This window comes from Melospiza melodia, chromosome 9 (genome assembly GCF_035770615.1).
Source record: "Melospiza melodia melodia isolate bMelMel2 chromosome 9, bMelMel2.pri, whole genome shotgun sequence".
Taxonomy (NCBI): Eukaryota; Metazoa; Chordata; class Aves; order Passeriformes; family Passerellidae; genus Melospiza; species Melospiza melodia.
This window is the reverse complement of record NC_086202.1, coordinates 12,247,871-12,274,318: the sequence shown is the minus strand read 5'-3', so window position 1 is coordinate 12,274,318 and position 26,448 is coordinate 12,247,871. Positions and strand designations below refer to the sequence as shown.

The window sequence follows — 26,448 nt, the reverse complement described above, 5'->3', positions numbered from 1 at the left end:
TCTGGACAGAAACATGCACATGTTCATGGCTTGGTGCCTGCTTGTCCTGCTGGAGCTGCCTGTCCCACCTGCTGCTCCAGCACTGTGGTGGTGCAGGAGAAATTCTGCCTGGGGAGCTGGAGGCTCTGCCATGCTCAGGAAATGAGCTGCTCTGTCACTGTCCCTCTGTTCTTCCTCCCTCTCTGAATAGTTGGGGGCTCCCTCTTTATGGCCCTGTCCCCACATACAGAAGCATCAGGTAGAAGATGGGAATGAGAGCAGCATGCAGGATCCACGGGCTCTCCATCCACAAGCTGGCCCTTCCTGCATGCTCTGCAACTCCTCAGCAGCTCCTTGCTGGTATTCCCATCATCACTCATGCCAGAGCTCCTGGAGCAAGTTAGCACAGTAGAAAAATTTCATCGATTTAATCCATTGCTCTACTGTGTATCTGTGCTGGTGGAGTGTGGCAGTGATGTCCTCTCCACAGAACATCACATTTACCAGTCATTTTCTGATACTTTTTTGCAGCTTGGCCGTGGATGCAGAAGAATAATTTGCAGGCACTGGTGCTGCCTTTATTCTGTTCATTGCTCTAACTGTGCTGGGGTGTTGGCTGCCCAGACAGAGAGAAGGCTGTGATAGCCATCCTGGCAGCCCAGGTGACTCCAGTGAGAGATGACCAGTGACGTGTTTCTGCCCCAGTGGCACCCTGTGGTGACAGGGCAGAGTGACAGATGGCGTTGGGTGGCACAAGAAGCATTGCTGGCATGAGGGGTATAAACAGCAAGGCTGAGCCCACGTGATCAGTCCCAATCAGTCTGTCCAAGGAGCCGTGGCTAGTTTCAGCTGTTGGGGGTGGGAATTGTTTGCTATAAGCTAATGGTTGAAAGCTGAATTGAACCTCAGCTCCTCCAGCAGCCCCAGTGCTCTCTGATCTGGTGTTTTGATTACCTGAACCCGTTTTAAATGCTAGCTCAAGCATCAAGCCCTCGCATTTCCATTTAGCTGTTCAAGGGAAACAATTTTAATAGCTACCCAGCTATTCATCAGGATTAGGCCCTCCTGGAGTAATTTGGATAGCATGAGAGCTAAGTGCAGTGTGATCCAAGCTTAACTTGGAACATCCAGAGGCACCAAAAAACATTTGCTTCTGTAACTGAAGCGCTCTCCTCAGCCCCCGCTCTTCATACCGCTGGCCATGTCCAGGACCAGAGGAGGAGGGGCTGGGGGACAGCCCTCCCTCCTGTTATTCCTGGCCCTGACAGGAACTGGGAGAAGCAGAAACATCAGCAGGAAGCATCCACTTTTGGAGCTCCCACCCACAAGTCAATGTGAGCACCGAGGAGAGAAGGATCCGTGTGCTGGGATGCTCACCCAGCTCCCCAGAGAGGGCACCCCCTGCCCTGGCACTGCGGCACAGAGCACAGTGCCCTCCCAGGAGAGCTCTGGAATTCCTGGGGAGCAGGAGCAGTTAATTTGGTCTTTATTTATTGCCCAAGTTTAGATAGCTAGTATACTGCTCTGCCAAGTGCTGAGGGGAAAATTCCTTGTTCCACGTTGTGTGTTTCTTGGAGTGCCCCTTGCTGAGCTGCCAGTGCCCAGCGCTGAGCAGGGCTTCATGGTGCAGCTGAAGGTTTTGCTGGTGGCTTCAAGACTTGGGAATGCACATGGATTTCCTCTCTTGTCCACATATGTATGCATCAAGAAGTTTTGGTTACTTAATCTCCTGTGTGCAGTGGGAAAATGCTAGAAAATGTTCTTTAAAATATTTTAAAATTTAAATTGCATAGATTAAGGTTGTTTTTATGCTGTTCTGCTGACTGGCTTTTTCCTATCCAGACTTCACCAAGATTTCAGTGAGAGGCTAAGGCACTAGAAAAATTTTGAACATGTAATGGCTGTGGTGGTGAGGACCTGTCAAGGGTGATGCTATCTGCTTTCTGTATAATTGCTGAGATCTGAAAGTGGGAGCTGGAAATCCCTTGAGAATCTGGTCTCTTTAAGCACTTTGAGCCTTTGGGTTGGCTGTGGAGGCTCCTGGGACAGCAAAATTTATGTAAGACATTTTGCAGTGTCATCTTTTCTTTTTTTTCAGTTTTGGGAAGTGTTGAGGCTGGATGGAGTTCAGAGGGTGAAAGGAATGGTTCTGTTGCCTTTAAAAACTGCTGCTCCTTGTTCCTGAGGCTTGTTGGTTGCTTTACAAGGGGAGGCAGGAGGGTATCTGCTTACTGTCTGGTAGGACAGTGACTGTTTTATTCACAGAATGGTCTGAATTAAGATAAATTACTGAATCTTGTAAAAATCATGATGGTGAGACAAAGCCTCTGAACCAGCTGAAAATAATGGCTTTTTGAAGCCCTCTATAAATTTTTACAGTGCTTTCTCTTTATATATATGTATATGTGTAAATGTAAAAGTAAACAAACAAAATACTTGAAACACTGCACAAAGATTAGAAATCTTCCAGACTTTCACCTTTTCCATAAAAAAATAAGGGGAAAGTAACACATTAAATTATTTGCGCTTTTCAGTTGTCTAGATAGTGCTATAGTGAAATAACACAGTGCATCCAGCTGAAAAGGGAATTCACCCAGGACTGCAGATCACATGCAGGCAGCAAGGAGGAATTGTTGAAAAGCCTCAGAGATTGGTGAGGGGAAGCTCTCCACTCTTCACTGTCCACCTGGGCATTACATCTCAGAAGAGCTGCTGCAGCTGAAAGGGACTGATCAGTCCCTAAGAGGGAGGAGGAGGAGGTCAGCTGGGACCTTCAGCATGTACAGAAAACTAAAATATGACAGGAGAATGGGCCTCATCTCTGCTTCTCTGAAAAACAGAGAATTACCATGTTGAAAGTGAAGTAAGACTATGAAGGAAGGAGTATAGCTCTCATAGTTTATGTATTTAAAATACTTTGAGGATCTGAAAAAAGGAGAAGAGGGAATTTGTTGTTGTTTCTGTTGTCTTGGGACTGTTCTCCTGGTGCTGTGCTTTACAGTGTTGCACAACAAGCACAAGATGCAACTTCTGTGTAAGAGGAAGTGTGGTAAGTCTCTTGGTCACTTGTTTCCTTTTTTTTTCTTGGACTCTTAATTCCTCCCCTTGGACATGCATTGGCATGTTCTTGTGGTTCTTTCCTTCTCCCCACCTCCCCAGGAAGAGAGATGGCCAGCACTGTCAGGAAAGCATGGACAGAGATGGAGCCACACCGAAATATTTAGGCTCCCCTGTGTGTGGCTTTTACAGCAGGAGCTGTACAATATCTCTAATTTCTTACAGGCTGTTTCCTCCCTTCACCCTGCTCACCTTCAGGCACAGGATAAAACATTTTCAACTGAATACATGCAATGTAAGGAGTAGAAATCAGAGCAGGACCTGATGTGCTTGAATTTTAGGCATCCTAGAGTTTTGTAGATCACAACTACCCTGTTTATTTTTAAGATGTGCATAAGATTCAGCCCCATAACTCTGTCTGCCATCACCTATTGCTAACTGAACTGCCAGGAGAGCATTTAGGTGTGATCACAGCAGAGCCTCATGTTGGGAAGCATGTTGGCAGTGTTGCAGGACAGGATGGTGGATGCCCTTAATGAAGAAGCACTTAAAAGTTATGCCAAGTATCTCCTCTGTCAGCATCCTCTTTCCTGAGCAGGAATGTGCTTAGTGCTGTGTGTTTGTCTTTGGGGAGCCAGGAGATACCTCTGCTGAAAGCTGAGACTCAAGTCTGAGCATTTGAGCCATCAGACATGAAGTCTCTGATGATTTTACTTAACCACTGGATGGTGAAGACAAATTTGGCCCTTGCAGAAGCTTCAAAGCAAAGAGATGGCTGAGGAGGGAGAGCTGATCCCAGCACTTCTCCAAAAGCAGGAGCTGAGAGTCCCCTGCAGCCCTGGGAATGCTCACAGTTATGTTGAAAGCCTTTCATGCTCAGCCTCAGGAAGGCTGCTGAAACAGCAAGGGCGGGGGGTGGATTGTGACTGTCACTTGTGGATTGTCAGTGACTGTGCAGACTACAATGGATTTATTTAAAATTTCATAGGCTGTGTTTCCCATTTAAAACTACAGAGATTTCCAGGAGAAGGTCAGCTGCTGGCCACCTGCTCCCCAGAGAAGTGCTTAAAAGGGCCTTTTCTCCCTTTTAACACCTAAAGCCTTTCAAAATTTAGCAAGGCAAGCGTGGGATCTGGCACTGAGGGCTCCAGACCTCAGTCCCTGCAGACACCAGAGGGTATTCACTGCATCATAAGCTGCTTGCAGGAGGAGAACCCAAGTCACAGGTCACAGGGATTGACAGACCTCCTGAAGGCTCTTTGGGGAGGACGAGGGACAGGAATAGACACTGGGGAGCCTGGCTTTCTGCCCCTCAGTCTCAAGCACAATGACACCATGCCCTGTTCACATGGTGCACTTGATGGCTGTAGGTGTGGTGAGTGAGTAGTGGGAGGGGAGCTTTGGGCAGGGGTGGGACCAGGAGGAGTGAGAGGCAGAGAATGGGATGAGACAGAGGCAGATGATTGTGGGTATGGAGTTACCTTAACAGCAAAAGCAAAGTAGAAACCCCATTAAAAGGGCCACTACAGAAAACACTCCTTTTCCTTATTTTGGAGAATCCATATATTTTGTTAGAGCACCTTCATGGGACGACCTGCCCAGTGTTTGTAATCTGAAATCCTGTTGTCTAACATGTTTTTGACTGTTAACATTTTCCAACCTATTGTGTAAATAGCTTCTATTTTAACATTTTGGCAAACTGCTTCCTGGGAAAAGCCTGATCCTTCCACCACTCCTCCAGGGTCCTATTGTCCGGGGTCTTATTTTTCCTTCCTGTTTCACATGAACGTGCAGAGCTTTGACAATTGCACTTTGTAATCTTGAAATGTGAATACTTTCCAAGTCTGGAAGGAGTCTCTCAGTTTTTGAGATTGACCTTTGATTTCCAGTGACAGCCAGAATGGGTTTCTGCAATTTTTCATGTTGCCTAGGGCCTGACATTGACTAATAGGACTGGATATTCAGCAGGAATGTCAGGAAACCTTTGGTGATGAGATTTATTCAGGCTGTCCATGCATAGTTTCAAAACTGTAGGGCTAAGTTCCTGTTTGGGATGAAGGGAGCAGTGTTACAACATGGGTGAACTTAGACCATTGCCCCTGCTTTCATTCCACACCCCTCCAGATCTGTCTGATCAACAGCAAGCAGTCTGTTCTGCTTCAACTACTACAATAAGGACATGCAAAATCACATGGTTTTCTGTTGAAGACTAGCAGCAATTCCATTGAATTTGCCTTTTGTTTATCTTTCTTAAGAAAACAGCAGATCCTGCTTAGTTTTACTGAAAAAGTCCATTGCTGGCTGGAAATTACTATCCATAAAAAAATAAAAATGCAGCAAGATGTAGGTCAGTGTGCTTGAGAAAGGTTTCTGCAGAACTTCTACACTGACTTATTCGGGGGATGTATGTGGGAAGCAACTCACAGGAACCAGGGCACTGTCTATAATCTATAAAAGCAATTTTCCATTCTGGTTATGTCTTTTTGGCCCACTGGGCATGTGATCTGCTCCTTTTGCCCCTGGTGCTTGGGAAGACATCAGAGACCATCAGAACTCTGCTGCAGGCACTGATTCTTCAGGGCACCCCAGGGCTTGGCTGTGCCAAAGAAAAGGAAGGGTGCCAAGCGCAGTGGGGGGCTCTGCATGGTCCAGATTTGTCTTGGTGCAGCTTCATCCTTTCCAACAGAGCAGATGGGGCTGCAGGGGAGAGGAGAGGGACTCTACAGTTTGTCAGAGATCTCTGAGGCCATCTGCAAATGTAGATAAATGGAATAACTAGCCCTCACACTGAGCTTGTCCACAGAGCACTGGTGATGATGACCTGGTTACATTGGGGTTCTACTTTAAAATTCTTCATTCGGCTCTCCAGCTGTCCCTCAGTACAACCTCACATGACTAAATAAAATTGATGTTTAATGCTTGATTCATTCTTTCCTCTCTTCTATATCTAGGGCAGGGAGAGTGAATGAAACTTTTTTTTCTCCTATTTGCCAGTTCAGCACTGGTTGCATCTAGGGGAGAGTTTGATTTGTATTTTTATGTAAGTGAAGCAGTATGTGAAAACAGTCCTTTTTTATGGGAAGTTTTGTAAAAGATTACTACTGTTTTTTACAAAACACAGATTTTGATCTGACAGTATTGTTTTCAATATAGGTTTGCTTTAAATCGGCCACTCACCCTCCTTTGTCGTTAAGCCACTGCAATGGGTTTCACAGGAGCTGAAAATCACATTTCCATCAGCTGGAATACTCTCAGCAGCCATTAGAGGCCCTAACATGGCTCTTCCTTTGCACAGCAGCCAATGGGATGTGTGAGATGTTTGTTTTCCCTTCTGTCTCCTTTATATTACCTGGCAGGCAGTGGGTGGGCTGCAGAATGCTGATCCAGGGGGGAAGGTGTCCTGACCTCCTTTCTTTCCAAGCTCTGGCACGGGGCTTCCTCCTGGCCTGGAGAGGATCCCCACCCCAGGAACCAGCCCTGGAGACTCCGTAGTCCCTGCCAGGAAGGTCCCTATAAAGGATCAGCAAGCATTTACTTGGACATTTAAATACCCCTTTGGGCCCCTGGGATCAGAATCTGGCCCTGGTTCAGGCAAAAGAAGAAACAAACATCTGCTTCTCCAACATTCAAAGCAATGTGAGAATTTTAAACTGATTTCAAAATAAAGACATTAATTTGGGCATAAACAAACAGTCACCAAAGAAAGATCCTCAGAGAAATTTAGCTGCTGAATCCTTGACCTCTAAAGGACCCCTAAATATAGTACTGTATGCAATGTGCCTCTTCTTGTGGGTGAGATATTAAGAGCTTGTTTATTTATTAGAAAGTGGTTTACAATGTAAGTAAATTAGTGAGTTCCAAAGCCCTCTCTCAGCTGCCAGATGCTGGGAGGATGTTTATGACCACTGTAAATAATTTCATGGCTTAATACAAACACATTTTTAGAAATCAAGGGCTGATGACTGTGTGTTTATAGTGCAGTTGAGGATTTATCAATTCCTCCAGAGTATGAGAAAGAAAACAAACAGTATTTCAGATATTTTAAAAATTCATAAAAAAGAAAAACTCCAAAGGTATCCTTCATTCACAGTGCTGTGGGCTCAAGTCTGCATTGCCTTGGCTGAGCTCTCCCAAGCCTCATCAAGTCAGTGAGATCAGGAAATGCTCAGCATCCTTCAGGACCCAGCCCATGCATTCTGGTCACTGTGAAGGCTGGGGTTTCCACAGCACAGACAAGTCTTCCCTGCACTGCATTTGCAGATCAGTTTGCTGCTGCTGAATGACCTTTCCCAAGGTCAGCTTCACATGACAGAAATCAGATCCTTCCCCGTCAGCAGAGCAGCAAGGTGGAGCAGCACAAGGGATTTGCTCTATGTTGTGGCTAAAAGGTAATAAGGACTGAGCAGCCCCTCTGGGTACCAGCAGAAGGGTGGCTCCAGAGGGAAACCTGCTTCCCAGACGAAAGGCATAGGATGAAAATGGGGCTGGAGGGAATTTCCTTTTCGAGGCATGTGTGCAGCGAGGAATTCGAAATCGGCAAGGTGACGTCAGAGCCTATGTGGGATGCTTGGTAGGATTTCTGTGAAAAGTCTCAGTGCCTTGGGGAGGGATGGGCAGAAATGAAGTATTACAGATGCTTCATTTGAGCTTTAAGTCTATTTTCAGCCTTTGTGTGGATGGCAGCGGAGAGCCTGAAAATATCAGCAGAAGCTGTGGGCTGCTCGAGTCATGGTGCCTTGTGGTAGCTGCACGTTCCCATGCTGTGCTCTCCATAGCAACATATTTTCAATGTAAAACCACAGAACCAGCTGAATAGTTATGAGCATTTACACTCCCATGTGCATGGGAAAACTGATGATGCTGCTGAGCTGCTGCAAGGCAGAAATGGTCCTTGCTTTAAACTGCAGCTTAAGCTGTGCTTTCAGTCTAGGGATGAAATGAAGTTTGATGATGGGAAGTGCTTAGGCACATGAATTCACAGGTGCTCTGTTCACTTTGGGGGGAAAAGTGACCCTTTTTTAATTACCTAAGAAGTTCTGGGGGCAGGAGAGTGCCCTGGATCTACAACAGGGCAGAGTTAGGTGGGTTGACACAGTGAGGTTTGCCTGGGCTAATGGTGACAATTAATTAAGGGCAATTAATTTAGGGTAAAGTATGCTTTTTTGCAGTTTTTGAGAAAGCAGTCAAGCCCAGTGCAGCAATGCCTCAGATCTGGCAGGCTGAGGTTTGGGTGCTCTCATTGCAGCAGTGTCAATTTTTTGCAGTGAATGTTGTCTGGCACCATGCTGATCCTTTTCCTTGATGGTGCTGGGTTGTCCAGCTTTGAATTCAGCTGAGGGGCTGTATCCTCCAGCAAAGCAGAGTTGGCTGTGCAGTGCAGGCAAGGCACAGCCATGGGCACGGCCCTGGGATGGCCAGGGAGGTAAATGGATGGAGCCTGCAGGGCTCAGTGGCCAATCCTGGCCATGCCTGGTTTCCTTGTGCCTTGAATCATTCCCCTCCTGCCAGTTTCTGGGACCAGCAGTATGTGTGCTGGGAATGGCTTTGAGGTGTTTTGGCAGGTACAACAGTGGCAGAGCATAGCCTGGGTGTGTGTGTGGCTGTTGTCAAAGGAGCTGCTCCCAGGCTCTGCCTCCAGCTGCCCACAGAGCAGGCACGCTCAGCAGGATGGCACAGAGACAGTGACAGCATCTGACACGCCTTTGCTGAATAGCTGGGAGTGCTGGGGAACAAGGCTGCTGACCTGGAAAACAAGCCAAGATTAAGAAATGTCAAATTTCTGGGGAGAAGAGGGTTTCCCAGAGGGCTGAGAGGTGGAGAAAGTAGACTTTGGAGGTTACTTTGGGATGGCTCATTTCAAATGGACCATAAACGCTGACATAGCACTGGTGCCTCTGGGAAGTTCCACCCTGACACCCAAAGCTGAGACTCACCCCCAAAAATGGGGCTCTCGGGCACAGGCAACTGTTGACATCCTGACAGGAATGTAGAGGTGGCTCTCCTCCTGGGGGCAGAGATGGAGGATGATCTCTGCTAATCACAGCCTTTAGGGAGCTCCTGGCAGGGTTGATGTAGCAGTGGGCAGGGTGAGGCAGGCACAGGAGCCACACTATCCCTCTGACTTTCCCCCAAAGAGCTGTCTGTGCCCCAGCAAAGCCCACTGTGTCAGCAGCTTCTCCTGTGGTTAAAAATTCTGGTAGTCCCATCCATGTTCTGTTTGTTGCAGATGTAAAAGTGAACCCAGCAGCTATCCTGTTATTTGTTTCCTTACTAAATTATGTTTTCTTCATTTGCTCACAAATATGAATTTTCAAAGCACTGCAAACTCGCTCAAGAAAGAATTGGCATTGCCTGATCTGTGAGACCACGGGTGACTGCAGCAGCCTCGACAGACCTGAGTGAAATGCTTCTGGCAGGACAAATCACTGAAATGCAGTGGGTAGCAAAGTTGTCATTTATCACTGTTCCTGCAGATTTGGGCCATGGTGGCAGTCCCTGTTCACTTGTGTGCAGACAGGGCAGTTTTTCTGCTGTGGCAGCTCTTGCAGCTGTGACAGAGCTGATGTGGCAGAGCCGGAGGGCAGAGCCTGCAGCTCGGGTGACCCTCACCTCTCCCAGCAGGATGCAGCATCCCCCATGCACTGTGCTGGCTGTCAGCAAGCCAGCAGGCACACACTGGTTCTGTTCTCAGTGCTGTCACTCTGTCCCCCTGTAGCAACAGTGTATGGTGTGTTGGCTGTGGGGACAAGGCTGTAGTGACTTGGAGTCTCTGTAACTCAGGTGTCTCTTTGCCTACTCCAGCAGTCCTGATGATCCCCTTGATTTTTCCATGCTATTTTAGGGAGTAAATGCTGTCCCCATTTTCCCCTAGATGCCCCATTTGGAAATGGTTGGACTGCCAAGAGCAGCCCATTTTCCTTGTTGACAGCATGGAGCAGGACCTGCATGTTCAGCACCCTGGCCTAGTGGAGGGAGGGATACTCAGCCAGGAGGGATTTCATGGACTTCACAGCTCTTCAGAAGGGCTGCTAGCCCCAGGCTGGAGGGCTCAGCTTGGCCTGGAGAAGCTGTGGAACCCATCCTAGCCAGGGCTGAGCAGCTGCAGTATAACACACCAGCAGGAGGTTTGCAAAAATGAGCAGGGATGCAGAGCCCTCTCAGTGTTTAATAGGAAGAATGAAGAGCTGGCAGGGCACATGGGCAGCATCTCAGCATCTCACCCTGACCCTCTTCCCTGTGTTTATTGTACCCTCTCACTGTGTTATGTCTAATAAGGGCCATAAACTCCCCTGGATGGGACTTCCCATTTTTAACTGTCAGGCACAAGGCACACCTAAGCCACCTTATAAATAATCTTTCTGTGCAGAGGGAAACTTGACTCTGGAACAGAAAGGGGTGGCTATGGCAACCACTGTCTGGGTGCTCTGTGTCTGCTGTGGGCTCAGAGCAAAGGGGACATGGCTTCTCCTGGGCTGGAGCGGAGGGTGCACAGCTTCCTGAGGCTCTTTCTGCACGTGGCCATTGACTTCTTCCTCAGCATAAATCATCTCCGTGCCTTGTTGGGATTTCTTCTTTTTCTTTCCCCTTTTTTTCTTCCTTTTGCATATTTTGATATGAAAAAAGTTACAGAACAGAAATACAGCAATTAGTAACCCTTTCTTCTCTGTTTTAGATTACAGGAGAATATGATCACATCCTCTGCTTTTTCTGCCTTTCAGAAATGCTTTTACAGGTTTAGCTATGTGCCTTCCCAGGACCACACTATGGTGGCTGGGAATGGGCTTTGATGTGAATTATCCAGGTTCTGCTCTGATCACTAGAATGCATCTGTGCTTGGAAACAAAGACATTTATAAAGTCCTAATTGTTTTAGTGCCAGCAACAGTGGGACTGTACTGAGCACAGTAGGAAGAGGTCTTTTTGCTCTGATATCCAGGTCCCAGACAGACCTGGGATCAGTCCCAGGTTCCTTTGAGCAAGGCATTATTGGTGTTGGTGATGATATTTCAGTTGATGCAAGCACATCATACTGCAATATTTATTATTATGTAGCAAGGCTTTGATAGTCCCCTACAACAGTTCAGAGTAGGTGTAGAAAGGTTCACAATAACATTCTTACCAAATATTGCTTTAAACATTGATGCTGAAGAAGGCAGAAACTGAAGAGAAATTAATCTACTAATGGGGTGAGAAATTCTTGAATTTGGGAGAGTCATCCCTATATTGGTTACCAGATTGGTTAGCAGATTGAAACTGGACAAGTGGATGAATGATCTGTGGATGAAGTGGATGCTATGATCTATGCATTCAAAATACTGATAGGCAATGAAATTTTTCTCTGGGGTAGGTGAGAGTGAAATTTGTCTTTTGCTTATTAAGGAGTTGGCTGAAGCTCTGGTAGCAAGATTCTTTAGTTCCTTTAGATCAGGGTATCAAAATAATTTTTAAAGAAATCCCAAGCCCGGGGATTTGCCATGACAAATCACAAGCATAGGCATTTGCCATGACAAAATACATGAAGAATTTGTAAAAGAGATGACCTTTTCAGTTATGTACCTTTGTGGAAGTGAGCATGGGCTCTTTCCCTGGTTCCCCCATCATTTTGTCCAGCAGGGACAGCTAAAGTGGGGGATCTAGGCTTAGTTTCAGGAAATCTCCTTTGCTGTTCTCTCCACTGGCACAATGCAAGGGGACAGATGGAAAGTGTAATTTAACAAAGAAATTTTTTTTTTTTGTTCTGTGGAATGTAGGTTTTAAACCTTACCCTGTGCTCCTGGTTTGGGGCTGCTGATTTTCTTATGTGCACATCCTGCTACCTTCAGTGGGATATAAATATTTGTTTGGAGGAAGTATATGTTGCAGGGCTGTGTTGACCTGGAACATGCCTAAACACATACAGAACTCTTCAGAATTGGTGCAGACAGCAGCAATTGGGCTATTTTAAAACAAGCTCATATACAGGGCCTTGATTTGCTGTTTCCATGTACAGCTTTGAGAGTGCATCCTGCAGACTCCACCAGCTCTGGAATAGAAGTGAGAGGCATGGTGTGTAATGGTTGTACTGTCATTTTGTACATGTGGAAAGTGAGTCAGAAATTTTTTGAGAGCTCCTTCATGTTGATTTATGGGTGGAAATTCTCCAAGAAAGAGATATTAAAATGAATTTTACAAATAAAATATTCTGGACAAATAGCACTATGTGCATTCTTTCAGATATATGTTTTTTGGATCTTTAGATGAGGAACCAGCTTGGAGGAGGAGAGATATCTATAAACTTAGTTAGTCATGGTTGAAAAATTGAAATACTTTTGGCAAACTCTAGCTGTTTTCTTTTACTATTTTCAAAATTCTATATTTCAATGTTCAGTCTTGAAATAACATTTTAATCTTGAAAAAATCACTGGCAACAGTGATTTCCAAACAAGCCTCAGAAACCAACTGGAGAAACTCTTGATCCAATATTCATTTGATCCAATATTCATATTCATAAAAGGAAGCAAGATAAGCTGAACACTCTGCTTCAGGTTAGCCTGAAATACTGTATCTTCACAATTAATTGATTTTTCTTCAGGCAGGCTGTGAAATATTATGTATTATTACTGCATTTCACAGGCTGCATCTTTAGTAGAAAATGTGCTTTTTGCCCTAAAAGGTAGGTGAGTTAGCAGCAAAATCCTTGTGATGCCCAGGCAGTTTATCATTTAGCAGTGCTCTTTGAATGGAACAGGACTGCAGCAAGCCCAGGCTCCTGGCATTCCCAAGGAACTGAGTTTTCCCCCAGTGGGATGAAATCAGCTCAGTAAGCAATGGTGCTGGGTGAAATGCTGGCCCTTGGGAGACCCTGCCAGGTAGGAGGTGGTTGTTGCTGGGCTGAGCTCTCCCCCAGCACTGTTTGCAAAGCCACCAGTGGTGGCAGGAGCCTGGCACTGGGAATGTGGGGAGAAGCTGCAGAAGGAGCTTCAGCATCCCCATGGCTGCCCCAGGGCACAGGGGTAAATGCAAGTGAGTGACAAAGGAGAGATGCAGGAAGGGAGGATGACAAATGGGAAGGAGGCAGAAAGTGCTTGTTTTGAAGAAAGTTGCTGTCAGGTGATTCAGGGGGTGAGGGAATGTGTCTGATTCAGCTTGGAAATGTGCTGTGAGCACTGAGATGCTGTGGAAACATTTGCACAGGAACATAAGGTTGGAAACAGGCTTGTGGGAGGGCTCACAGCAATCTGTGGCAGAGCACATTGAGGTAAAGTTGTGGGGTTAACACTGCCTGCACTTGTGTTCTTACCTGAATAGGTGAAATGAGAGAGACAAAATTCCTAGGAGAACAGGAGGGTAAAAGGGATGATTGTGCCAGGAGTAAGCAACAGAGTCAGAGCTATGAGAAGACAGCTCTAGAAAGTTATTAGACAATAAGAACTTGCAATTATTGCCCTAATTTCCCATAAAGAAGGTAAAAAAAAAAAAAAAACCAAACAAACCCAGAGCTTTTCTATAGAGAAATTTACATTTTAAAGATCAGGAAACATAAGATAAAGTGGCAATTGACAGTCTCCTGGGAGAATTAAGTCTATTACAGGTAATTAAAAGAAGTGAAAAAGGCTTTCCATCTATAGAAATAGTCAAAGGAAATGGAAGGGAAATGTGGGTCACCCTATAGAGAGAGGCAGGACTGAGATTAAAATAATATTGGCATGGTCCTAAAAGTGATGATTGTTTTTCTGTGGTTTCCAAGAGGGATAATAATAATTGATCATGAGGAGGCCTGGGCCATGGAGGTGAAAATCATTGATTGGGGTGGAGTGAGGTTCAGAGACTTCATGTGTTAGTCAGGGATGATTTAGGAGTGAATAACAGGATCCTGTTTGTCTCCACAAAACCCAGGGCATGTGGTTTCTGTTCAAATCATATTTCTCTGACTTTAAGGGAAGTTAGGAAACCCATGAACACAATAAAGGGAATCAGACCAGGAGGAGCCAATATCCAAAGGTGGCTTGTGGTAGTGGATAGGCACATCTTCAACCTGAAGGATGTTTGTCAGTCTTCAGAACTGCTGGCTGGGGAGGATGAATTTGCCCTGAATGAAAAGCCTGAATGAAACTCAAATGTGTTGCTGGTAACACAGATGTTGCCAATACCCTACAGACTCTCTATGAGCATCAGCTTTTGTAGAAAAGGAAACAAATGCAAAATGTAACACACATATGGAAGTTTGTTCTCCATAACCTACTGTCAGACTCTTTCAGAACATTCATATTTTCTGAGGAGAGCAGCAGTAATTTATTTCAGTTTTATGAGGGGAGTTATGCTCTTTGTGCTGTTTCACATGTGCAAATCAATTTGACATGGTTACAGATGTTAGGCAGAATTGTATGAATATTTGTTATAAAGCAGACTGGTTCAGAGCACTTTATTAGATAATAAACACCCCAAACTACAATTTATTGATCCATGTATAAGACTGTATGCTATCATTCCTTGGATTTTATTGAAGAATATGCAGATGATCAGTTCAATTACTAGGCTGGCCTGGGAACTGCAGTTGCTCACTCTGGCTTAAAAACAGCCAGAATTCTCTAAAGCTCAGGGATTTTTATTTTCCTTTTCTGAATATTTCAGCTTGGAAACTGGCAGCACATGAGCTCACATCCTTTTAGAATCCAGATTGCTTGTTTGGTTTTTTTTTCTGTTTTGTTTTGCTATGATATTTTGTCTGTACCATTGGTACAACATTGACAACCCATGGCAAGAAATCTGTGATAGTCACAGCAAACCAAGGTCATATTTGTGTTCTTGGAAAAGTGAACAGGTCCCAGGGGTTTTCCTGAGATTCATTTACCAGGACACCAGCTGCCTGGTGGTATAAAAACACCATTACCCCAAAGCAGGATTTGGTGCTAAATGGCCACAGGAAGCCACCAGATCCGCACAATGAATTTATCAAAGACCTAGCTGTTGGTAACAACTAAAGACTAGGTTTATTCTCTTCCATCCCATTTTTTATCACCTCTCCAAAACTGAGTCATGCAAACCAAATAGTTTTAGTGTTCAATATCTCCCAAAATGCCTGTAAAGAAATGCTGATTTTTATCCAAGTAAATGGATAAATCACAAAGCAAAGATGAGTCCAGGGAGATGAACAAAAGCATTGTTGATTTCCAGTCATTTCTGTTAAAGTGGCAGATGTTTGTAGCCTTGCAATTGGTTCCACAGGATGAATGATCTGCTTTCTTTTGTAAACCAGCTTTAAATTTTTGTGACAATTTTTAGTGTAAATATGAATTATTTCTCCCACTGAAGAACTTTGGCTTTGGACTCTTTGTAACCCTTGGCTTGAGCTTTGACTTCTGCCCCTTGGTTATTATAGAAATTCGCTCAAATACTTCCATCAGTATTGGAAAAAAATATCTGAATGTCTTGCCAGGAAGTTGATTAGGACTGTGTTGGTCACAGGCACACAAATGGACTCAGGTGATTTACATACCTGCTACTCCTGCAGTGATAATGGCTGATATGAAAAACCAGGTAATTTGCCTCCCAGGCTGCAGTGGGCAGGAAGCCAATATTTGCTTGTAGCAATTAACTCCTGCTTTTCCCACGTGGATGCACATGAAATGTGTGTGTGCTCTCCACTGACTGTGCAGTGATCCCAAATTGGCCTGTTGGGGAAGGAGAAATTCTGGAATGGTGGCTTCCATGTTGGCCACTGGGATCTGTAGTGGATGAGGAATCCAATGTAAGTTGACTTTTGAGGTGAGAAGAGCAACCTGCATACAGAAGCAGAGGAGCAGCAGATAGAGAATAATGCAAGAATAATGCATTGATGAAGAATTAGGAAATGAGAAGGTTTACCATGGAAAATGGAGTGGTTTTGTTGTGCACTGAGCTAAACCCTAAGGGGCTTCACTTAAGAGTTCTGCCGGAGGAGCCATCTATCCCTCCGGACTGCTCAATCCATCCCACAGTTTCCAGTCTATAAAATAAGAACACTAATTCTTCCTGCCTGCCACTCACCTCTTACATATACTTTCTGTTTACATGGTGAGGAGTGTCTTCAGCTGCAGAGCCTGGCAGCTGGGTTGTGATCTCAGGTGCAGTTTGCCCCAGAGCAGATTTTACTGTCTCTTAAAGAGCAGCCTGGCATCTTCCATAAATAGCTGGTAAAAGTGGTATTGTCTGTTGGCTGTAGTTTTGCAAAGAGAGGAGCCAGAGCAGTGAGAGCAAATGGGAGCACCTCCATTTGAAATGGGATATTTATGCTGTCAATGAAGCAATGAAATGCACATAGCAAGATATTGTGTAAGTAGATTTTGACTGATGTCCTTGATTTGATGTGGGTGTTTTCAATATGGAATGGTTGATCAGAGGCAATAACTCAGGCAGTTTGATTTCTCAGTTGTTCATAAAGAGAAATGTACTTTGTAAAAGTGAATTCCTAAGTATATGGCAGAAGAGGTTTTTAGTCTGAATCATTCCTTTGAGGGATTTTAAACATTTGCCTCCCACATGCTACAGTAATGATCTGGAAGTGGTTTCATTGTATGGTCCGAGAAGCTGCATTCTGGCGCCTGATGGTTTATGAGAAATAAACACAATGGAGTGGTCTGGGGTTATATAAATTCACCATTTAACAGCACAAGCAGTGAGGGGAGAACCTGTGTGCAGCGTCAGAGCAGGAGGACCTGTCCAAGAGCGTGGGTCTCTGCAGCATTATGCTGAGCGTGGCAGATCCCAGCCTCCTCTCCAGACCTCACAGGGAGAGTAAGAGTTTGCAGAAAAACAAATAGTTTTATAAGTATCTCCTCTCACACGGCCAGCAGGGAAAAGCACTTTAGACATGCTCTGTGAGTGGAGCTTTGCCTCTTAATGACTGTGAGCAGGGCCTCAGCATTCTTCACTTCTGTTTTTCTCCTGTGTTTATTTTAAGTAAGGATGATTTTTACTCTCCTGCTTGCAGAGCTCCTCCTGCTACAACAAAGCAGTTAGGATGCACATGGCAGAAACTGAGGGAGCCTAGAGCAAAGAATCCCATGGTGATGAGGATGTCTTCACACCATGAGTACAGCAGGCACTATGAAAATCTTCTTCCAGTTACCCATTAATTTTGGTAGGTTTTGAACCCAGGGCTACAGAATGGTCCTTCTCTTCCTAGACCCAGTCACAAATGCTTTTCTTCTTCCCACTGGAGGTGATGCTGTGGGCTGAATGCCATACACACATCAGGCAAGCTGGCAACCAAAGGAGTTTGAGAACAGGTATTACTCCTTGCCACCAGTTGCACTGATCTCCATCCTTATTTTAGGAGAGATAAATGAGAATATAAGTTGCTTCCATTTTACCACATTTTCAACCCTCAGTCACCTTAAAGTACATAATAAGTTGAGCTATAAACAACATACAGACATTCTTCTGGCCACTCTGCACTGTGGCATGGCAGCCCCCAGCAGTGCACATCAGCTTGCCAGGACTGAGTCAGAGAGGGAGCAGTGAGTGCCACAGCACAGCACAGGGCAGCTGAGCTGAGATTGATAATGCACTGCCATGGTGGGCAGCTGGAGCCTGGGAGCCACAGAAGGGTCCCAGAAACACAGGTTTATTTCTTGTCTTACAACTGGTTGCTTTCCCCAATTGCCCTTGAGTGTGATGCTGTTTTACAGCGTGGTACCTCTGCTCATGTTTCAAATACCTCTCTCTGCAACGACAGAATCCTGCCAAATGGACTCTTTGGTGCATGCAGACCACAGAGGAGGCACTGCAAGGTTACAGGTGTTGGAAGGGCAGCTGCCCTCCCTGGGTAACTCCTTGTGGCAGGTAGAGCTGATGGTGGGAAAAAGAGCCTTCATCTGCACTCCTGAGTGGGAATGCAGCCACTCCAGGGTGGTGGAACAGTACAGTATACATCCTTTTGCAGGTACAGGTTTACACAGAATATTTTTGCAGGGGCCTCTGATTTCAATGTGTATTTTGGTAGCTCAGTACCCCTGAGGTTGCTTGGTCGTGGAAATTATACCATGAGCACCAGTACTCACTGAAAATACCATTACCCAGTGAAGTGAAGGATTAAGAGAAGAAAATTGCACTTGTGAAAAGTAAAGCAAAGAACAGAAGGAAGGAAAACCATGAGTTTTCATATGGAAAGGGAGGTATCATACCAGCAAAATTCTGGCCTTGTTAATTTTTTACTCTTGGTTTAGTAGATAGGGACAGAAATGTTCTCCAGATGCAAGGAGTCACCAAGCACTTCCTTGACTTCTCAGCATTCTCTCTTCTGGAAGGGAGGGAGGGAGGATCATTAGAAATGGAATATATTCTTAAGGTTCTCACAGAATGGTCTGAGTCCCCAAATTAAAAGTTATTTTTTTGTAGTAGTAAGAGTCACAGTTGGTTTATTTACACTAGGTGTTCCATAGCTCATTCTGGTGACTGGTTGCAGACCTCATACTCTGAAGAATTACAATTCATGGAGGCCATAGGATTGCACCAATCTCAGGAAACAGATCAAGAAGAGGTCTGTGTCCCTTGAGCTGTAGTTAAACACAAGTCTGAGTTTCCAGCCTGTGTGTGCATCCAGCTGAGTTTGCTCTGCTGTCTTAGATCCTTTACAGGTGTAGGAATACTGGCTGCTCATGACCTTGGAAAGTCAAGCCTTCAGGCAGTAACAGACAGTACTGAAAAAAGAAAAAGAGGAGGCAAATGGTGATTTGACAGTCTGACAGCAACACATTCCCTTTGGGCATGTGTGGGGCTGAGATGATCTGTGCATGCTGGTGTATTCAATTTGCATGTATGTGATCTCTGTATACTATAGAGATAATGTATGTATTCTACATATTAACATAACACATGTTTAAGGAAATAAATTATTTTGACAAGACAACATTTGGCAGTAGCTCAAAAGAAAGGTGGTAGTGAAATACTTTTGATCTGAGTGCAGTGATTTCAGGTGCATCTGTCTGCTCACCAGCTCCTTGTATAAGCTGTTTTAGAGAGTTGCTGCAGTTGCATTGAGCTTGCACAAAGTGGGAAGCTCTTCCATGCCCTCTGAGCAGGAAAATGGAAAGCTTTGAAACCTCTCGCATGAGGAAGATACTTGAAATTATTTTTCTGTGTAAGGAATCACCTGCTGGGAATCTAAATTTTGCAGATGAACCCCACTGAAGAGGAGAAGAAAACAGAAAGCAGCTGAACTGCTCAAGTGCCCTTTTTCTATTTAGATAAATTTAATTACTCCTCCTTACCTTTTTCTTAAACAAATCTAGAAAAAAATAACAAAGTCATTTGCAAAGATAGACATCCTTTAAATTCAGTGTCTCAGATTCTCCAACTGAGGAGCAGAAAATCTGTATTTAGTAGAAATCCTTTCTACTTTGGCTTTGTGTGTACTGCTACCAGAAACTATAAGTCTCAAAATCCAGAAATAACATTGTAACTTCACTGATGCAGAGCTCAGCAAAACCTCTCTGGAAAGCTACCTGGTCAGCCAGCTCCACTGAGCTGCCATGGTCAGGGCCAGCTGCTGGTGGTGTTAATGCTTGCTCTGGTGGCTTGGGGACAGCTCTGTTCTTCACAAGTCCATCTATTCTCACCCAAGGAGATCTCTCATCAATTGAATTTTCCCAAAGTAACACTGCCAAGTGTCTTATACAAGAAGTTTTATAGCCTTGGATGTTTAATGATGAGATGAATGATTTCTAAATTCTTCAGACTGAAGCTGGGTGGTCCTTGGTAATAGGCTGTTGGACCCATTTTGTGTCTTATAGTCTCATCACGTGAAGTCTTTCAGTCTTTTTGATGTGTCCCCCAGATTTGCCTCTGTAAATGTAAATGCTCCTGAACAAAGGAGTCTCTCCTGTGTAGGCATTAAAAATCACTTGTAAATGTTCTGCAGGGCTAAGGCTGTGTTATGGGGCCACTCCAGCATGAACATTAAATCTGTTTTCAGTGTGACTAGTTTGGTCTGTGTTTAAAAAGTGAGAACTGAAGCTTTAAAGGAAGAAAACAACTAATTCCTGGGCATCTTCTTTTGAAAGAAAGTGGTCAAAGTCATCTCATTTGTTCCACATTTCACCAGATCTGTTCTTTCACAGCCCTTGGCCATCATCAGTTATTGTGGGTAAATGGCATTCCACATTTCTTCCAACCTACCTACTACCCCAAAAGATGAATCCCACTTTTGTTTTGATTTATATTCAATGGGATTTTTTTTCCTTTGGCTGGATATTTTGCAATGCAGGCCAGCATCTCTTAGAGACTCATCTCTAAATTTTCACAAACATACTTCAGAAGCCAGTAAACTGCAATCCTTTCTTCCATGGTTATTTGAAAACATTAATGAACTAAGTGTCACAGTCACTTCTATATGCTAGAGACATTTTATTCCTTAGGTGGCCATGCATCTGAGCTACTGAGGGATTTAAGTAAAACAGTTGGGTATGTAACCTTGGTTTGCTATCACTGCCATGTGTCTTGTCTGCAGAACTCCATCTCTCTTAACCTCTTTTCAGATGGAAAAAGATATTCTGTCCAGCAGCCAAAGGGAAATGCAAGCATCCTGGTGGAAAACAAGCTGTTTCAAAACCCTGGCTGCAAGCTACCCACACATCACAGTTGTCAGCCAGGCTGCACATGTATGGTTACAGGGAATAAAATAGAGAGGACCTTCTGTTCCTATTCAGAAAGGTCTCTATCCATTCACCTACACAAAAGGATTGTCATCAGCTGCCAGTATTAATTTGTTCTCCTATGTAGGTTTCCAGCTATAGGAGGATAAAATAAGTCCAGTGCTATCCAGCAGGAGCACTTGGAATGCAAATGCTAGCCCATTAATGCGACCCACTTCTAGATTACTTGGGGTAATTTCTGATCTTGTTTATTCCTCCTTTTCTTCAATTAACTTCTGAGAGGCTGAAATATCAGTATGCAAAAAATCAAATATGAGAAACAAAGCCCATTTTTATTTTAGGACTCTGCTTCCCTTGTAATAGCAGTTTATTTAAAGAGGAGCCTGGAATAATCCAGTTTAAGCAAAGCAAAGAGCTCTACTGAAGCCAAACCTTGTGTGGGTGTGCTCTTGTCAGGACTCCCAGAAGAGGAGGACAGGAAAGGCTGTTAGTCAGACCACAGATATTGCAGGAGATGTTGGTTACTCAGTAGCTGGCATTATTCCTTGGCATACCAGTACAGAGCTACTACTCTGGTGTACTGGGAGACAGTACATCCCACTGGGAAAATCCTCAGATAACCTGGTGTCCTGCTCTTTATTGTCATAGAGAAAACCCCAAGGATATGTGAGTGGAAGAGGTGTCCACTTCAAGGGCCTAGCATGTGCTTTAGGGACAACTTTGCCTCTTCCCCTTGCTCCACCTTGTGCTGTGTTTGCAGCACGTCCCACGCTGGGGTCTGGTGTGTTGCTTGTGTTGCATGGGGTGGTGTCACCTCCTGCTATTTGGACCTGGGCTCAAAGCCACAACAGACTTCAGTCCAATTGGGTCACAGCTTCTTACACCATCCCAAGAGTTTCCACATACTCAATTTTCACAGAAAGTTGGACATAAAAATAAATTTTTGCATTATCTCAGCTTTCTTTATAATTTTTTAATGAAGGCGGTTTTTTTCAGTATATTGTTCTTTCAAATTTCTAAGACAACAGCACAGCTAAGGATGTAGTAAATATAAGTAATTTCAGTATTAAAGACAGGGGAGTATGTTCCTCAGGAAAAAAAAAATTGATTGGTTCTTGAAGCAGCAGGTGATACTAACAAAGAAAATAAGGTTCAATTTTGTTTCCACTGGTGGATTTGAATGTCTGAGCATCATTTTTCTTAGTTATATATCTGTGGATTTGAATTTTAATTATTTGGGTTGGATATAATAAATGATTGTATTGTATTTCTAAAACCTGGCATATTCTCAAATTCTGCACTGTAAAATTCATGTCTGTACTGCTCTGCACTGAGAACCGGAACACTAATGATTAGCTATAGACAGAAATATTCATTAAATTTCATATGGTGATAAATAATATAGAGCTGAACATAACAATTTCTTTAAAATAAAAAAAATTGTAGCTAGATATTTATTTTGTAAGTCTGTGAGAATTACTGTAGACAATAAAGAGGGCATGAAAGAGAGCCTGCATAGATATTGATTGATATGTTGAGGGTGTATTTCAGATATTTATCCTCTGCTTTCCCTCTCCAAGGAGAGCCTCCCTTGGGCAATTCTTGCCATTGATTTTGAGTCTGCCTGCTCAGAAGCTGGAAATGTTGTTGCTGGTGGGGAAAGTACAAGAACAGCAATTGATTGCAAATACATTTTATGATACTCTGCTCCCATATTTCAAAGGGGAAAATGTATTAATGGCGGCAGGTCTCGGAGTCTCCCTTTTAAACATGTCGAGCAAACCCATATTTTTTCAAGATCCTGGACATTTTTATTTTCTCGGAAAGTGACCCTTTTTTGTTTCCTTTCTCCCACAGACAGTGAAATCATCCCTCCCGACTGCCTGCGGCCTCGCTCCTTCACGGCCATCCGCCGGCCCTCACTGCGGCGGGACACGGAGGACACGCGCCTCTCGGTCAGCCTGTGCGACCTCAACCTGCAGGAGGACGCCTTCCACGTGACGGCCACCACCTGCCCCATCCCGCAGAACTCCCTCAACTCCCAGCACTCCCACCTGCTCCCGTCCCAGCTGGAGAGCGACCTCCGCTTCCACCTCCTCCGGGGACCCCACGTCAAAATCCTGGATGACCAGACCGTGGCCCGCCTGGAGCACGCCCGCGAGGAGAGGACTTTGGTGTTCACCAGCAGACCCCTTCGGATCAACGAAACCATTTTTGTCAAAATCAACAAGTCCAATGCCGTGCGCACAGGGACGCTCTCCTACGGGGTGACGTCCTGCGACCCCGGCACCCTGCGCCCCAGCGACCTCCCCTACAACCCCGAATCCCTGGTTGACCGAAAGGAGTTCTGGGCCATCTGCCGAGTGCTGGTGCCCCTGCAGAGCGGAGACATCCTGGGATTTATGGTGAATTCCGATGGTGAGCTGCACTTGAGCCACAACGGCGCCGGCGTTGGCATGCAGGTGTGCGCGGACTGCTCCCAGCCCCTCTGGATGTTCTTCGTTTTACACGGCGCCATCATGCAAATTCGATTGCTGGGTATGTTGGGCCCCCTTTTTCCAAACCTTGTGCACAAGAAAGCAAGGGGGGAGGTACATGATGGGAGAGGGAGTGAATGGCTCCCTCCCTGCTCTAGGATGAGGTATAAATTTTGGTTTGTATTTCAAAGAAGGTCTTTCATAAAAAGAAAAAGAAATGCAAAGGCACAAACATAGCATATGGGTGTGAGTTACAAGACAAACCTCCTTGCACTTCAGTAACACCCTTCACATGATGGTCTCAAAGATCTTTTCAGATAATGAATTAAGCCTCAGGGACCTCCATTAAAGTACAGATGAGTCATCACTGACCTAAGAGAAGCAAGGAGGGCAGAGGAGAGGTGCTTTGGGCCGAGCTAATGTAAGGCGTAGCCAGCAGGAGAAAAGAGATCTGATGCCCCTCTCTGTGTGTTAGATATCTGGGATGATGGACTCCCAAAAGAGGGGTGCCCTTGCTTTCCCAGGCTAGTATGTGAGAGGCAAGCCAGCAAGCAGAGAGGAAACCCTGTGCTTCACTGAGCATGGCACTGACCATCTCAGCTGGAGAAAGGTTTCCTTGTCCTCCAGCCCTTTTTAAGGCAGTGTAGCTCACACAGGTTGAGAGACCTCTGAAGAGCTGGCCTCTTGGTAATTTTGCTGTTTTTTCAGCTCTTTTAGCTGACATACTTCATTGAAATGCTTCAAGTCACAGTTGGAAGGCGTGGAGGGGGAAGCTTTGAAATATCATTTCTCAGGATCAAATTTACTTTCTCGTGTGTGTGTTTTAGACCAAGTATAGGATGTGTTCAGTCATTAATTGATACCATATCATGGTTCTGCTCTATCAGTGTCAGACAGTAAAAGATGGATTCTGAGAACATGATGTAATCCCCAGTACCCCTATAAATGAAGACTAAAAAATGCTCCTTTCTGTTTATACTGTTGTATAACTTTAAGTATACTTATATTCCATTTTGCTTTAAATCTTCCTCATACCTAACAGCAAAAAAAAACCTCCAACAACCTGCCTCTCCATCAAACTCAAGAGCCAACAAACACCTCCTTTTTTAAGGATTTATAGACAGTATTTGAAGATAAATTGTGAACACACACACATCTGTCTGCAGGGTCCAGTTCACCTTAATCACAGTATGAAATGCCTTGTATAATTTGTTTGAAGTTGACCACAGGCCTCTGCTGTGAGTGTTTTGTGGCTGTTAAAGGCTCACAGAAGACAAATGTAATACTGCAATTTATTTCCAGGAGCCCGAGACTCAATCCCTGCTAATTCAGCCTGATTACATTTGATGTGGGTACTGCACATAATCCGTGGTTTGCTCTGCTCTCCACCAGCATGTCATTGTGATAATGGTAGGTGAAGTCAAACAGAGCCCAGTAAAGCAGGAGATTAAATGCTCCTGTGTATGTTAGAAGGAAAACATACTTAGGTCATTGAGTTGCTGGTGAAACTAAATCATCAACCAGTGCTTCCTTTCGTATGAGATCACTGATTCTGGCAGTTTGGCACAGAGCAAGGAGCCTGTTTGCAATGAGCTCTGAAACAGGGCAGCAAGGATGTGTCTCCCCAGAGGGACAGAATCACATCCTCATACTGAGTTTGACAGAGCATGGACATGAGCACAGATCTCCTGTGTAAACCTCCTGCTGTGCATGCCCTGCAAATGTCCTCCCTGCTTATTACAAGTTCAGCCCAAACCAGAACATCCCCAGTGTGTGTTTTAGATAAATCTACACTTGTATGCATGAAATTAAATGTGCAGAGTTGGAAAACCCTTCACTTCTTGGGTTTATGACCATGACAGGCTTTTCTAGCCTTGATCGCTGGAAAAGAACCTGAAAATGGACTATTGTTCCTTAGTGAGATGTAAGTGAAAAGATCTGGACTTGCTGACCTTGCCTCTCTCAAGGAAAGGGTAGGACCCTGCTGAGTGTACAACTTTATCCATATCAGCTTGGGCAGCAAGCTGTTATCTCCAAGTTAAATGCTCTGGAATTGGAGCTTGTCTGTAATTTTTAACAGGTATTAAAACACAAATAAAGCTTTTCATAGCTATATTTCCAGTATAACAATGCTGGGAGCAGGGAGCAGTGCAGTCCCAGTATCAGTACAACATGAGTGTAGTACAACTGCCCAGAGAAAAGCACTGATGCTGTCCCAACAGCATCTCTGCAACTGCAGTAATTACATGGATCAGCAATATCCTGAGAGAAGGCAAAGAAAATAATGAACTCCCAGCTCTAACTATTGCAGTTTTATTAGGGAGGTGATGTGCACTGTTTGCACTGCAGTGGAACAGATTATGGTGCTTGCCATAATATGTGTCATTATAATATTAGAAAATGTAAGAAGAATGTAAAGTGTTCATCTTTCTAATGACATGCTCCATCTTCAGAATGCAAACAAGAGTAATTTTGTGAGATCTGTCTTTTGTAATTCGGGCTTTATATCACAGCAGAAGACATTTATAGTCATCTTTTTCTAGTTTAAATAGAAAAAAATGAAGTTACATATCCTTGAAAGAAATGAGACACAAATATTGCAAAAGGCATAATTGTACCAAATCTATCCTAAATAGCAGATGTCATTCTGTTTCTGGGGCACACCATTATGAGATGAACCAAAGTCACATTATATAGTGTTAAAGGAACATCAGCACTACAGCTGACTATAAAATTAAATTAAAGTTACTGGGTTTGCTTCTTCTCCAGCTTTTCAGTTTTGTTTGGAGAATGGACAGCCCCTCTTACACCTAGAGAAGGTTTGTTTTTGACTTGGAGAACAAGATGACTCCAGGTATTGATCACTGGAGACTGTATTTCATGACTGGACATTATTTAGTAGGTCCTGATGCAGAGCAGGAGCAAGCTCAGGTCTCTGCTGGCCTGTGACTTTGCCATAGAAGCTGACATTTGCTGACTGCAGCTGTTCCACAATGCTGGAGATACAACATTTATTTCCTAATATCAGGGGAGACCATCTCTACCCAGGCTGGTGATCTTACAGGACTCTGTAGGAGAGGAGGGCAGTGTGGGGTTAGCTGGATAGTAAAGAATTCTGGCTTCTGGTTTCCTCTTATCAGTCTGGCATTGTATACTGGCAATATATTTGCTGTAAGAGAAATAAACCAGCTGTAAATAAAGATGAGGTCGGAAACACTATTATTCTTCATGCCATCCCAGTAAAAGCAAAATAAATTAAACACAAGTCTCACTATAATGCAGTGAGAGGCCACAGTCATCTGTAGGGGAGGCAGAAGAAAGTCA

The 26,448-nt window shown here is 44.4% G+C and overlaps 1 protein-coding gene across 4 annotated transcripts in view; it reads left to right on the top strand.

Annotated features, from left to right (window-relative positions):
• NEURL1 (neuralized E3 ubiquitin protein ligase 1) overlaps nucleotides 1-26,448 on the top strand; it is a 141,593-nt gene that overhangs the window by 101,514 nt on the left and 13,631 nt on the right. For all 4 annotated transcript variants that reach the window (XM_063163271.1, XM_063163274.1, XM_063163273.1 and 1 more), the window contains exon 4: nucleotides 22,505-23,185. In XM_063163271.1, coding sequence (XP_063019341.1) covers nucleotides 22,505-23,185 — 681 coding nt within the window. The remainder of the gene's footprint in view (nucleotides 1-22,504; nucleotides 23,186-26,448) is intronic.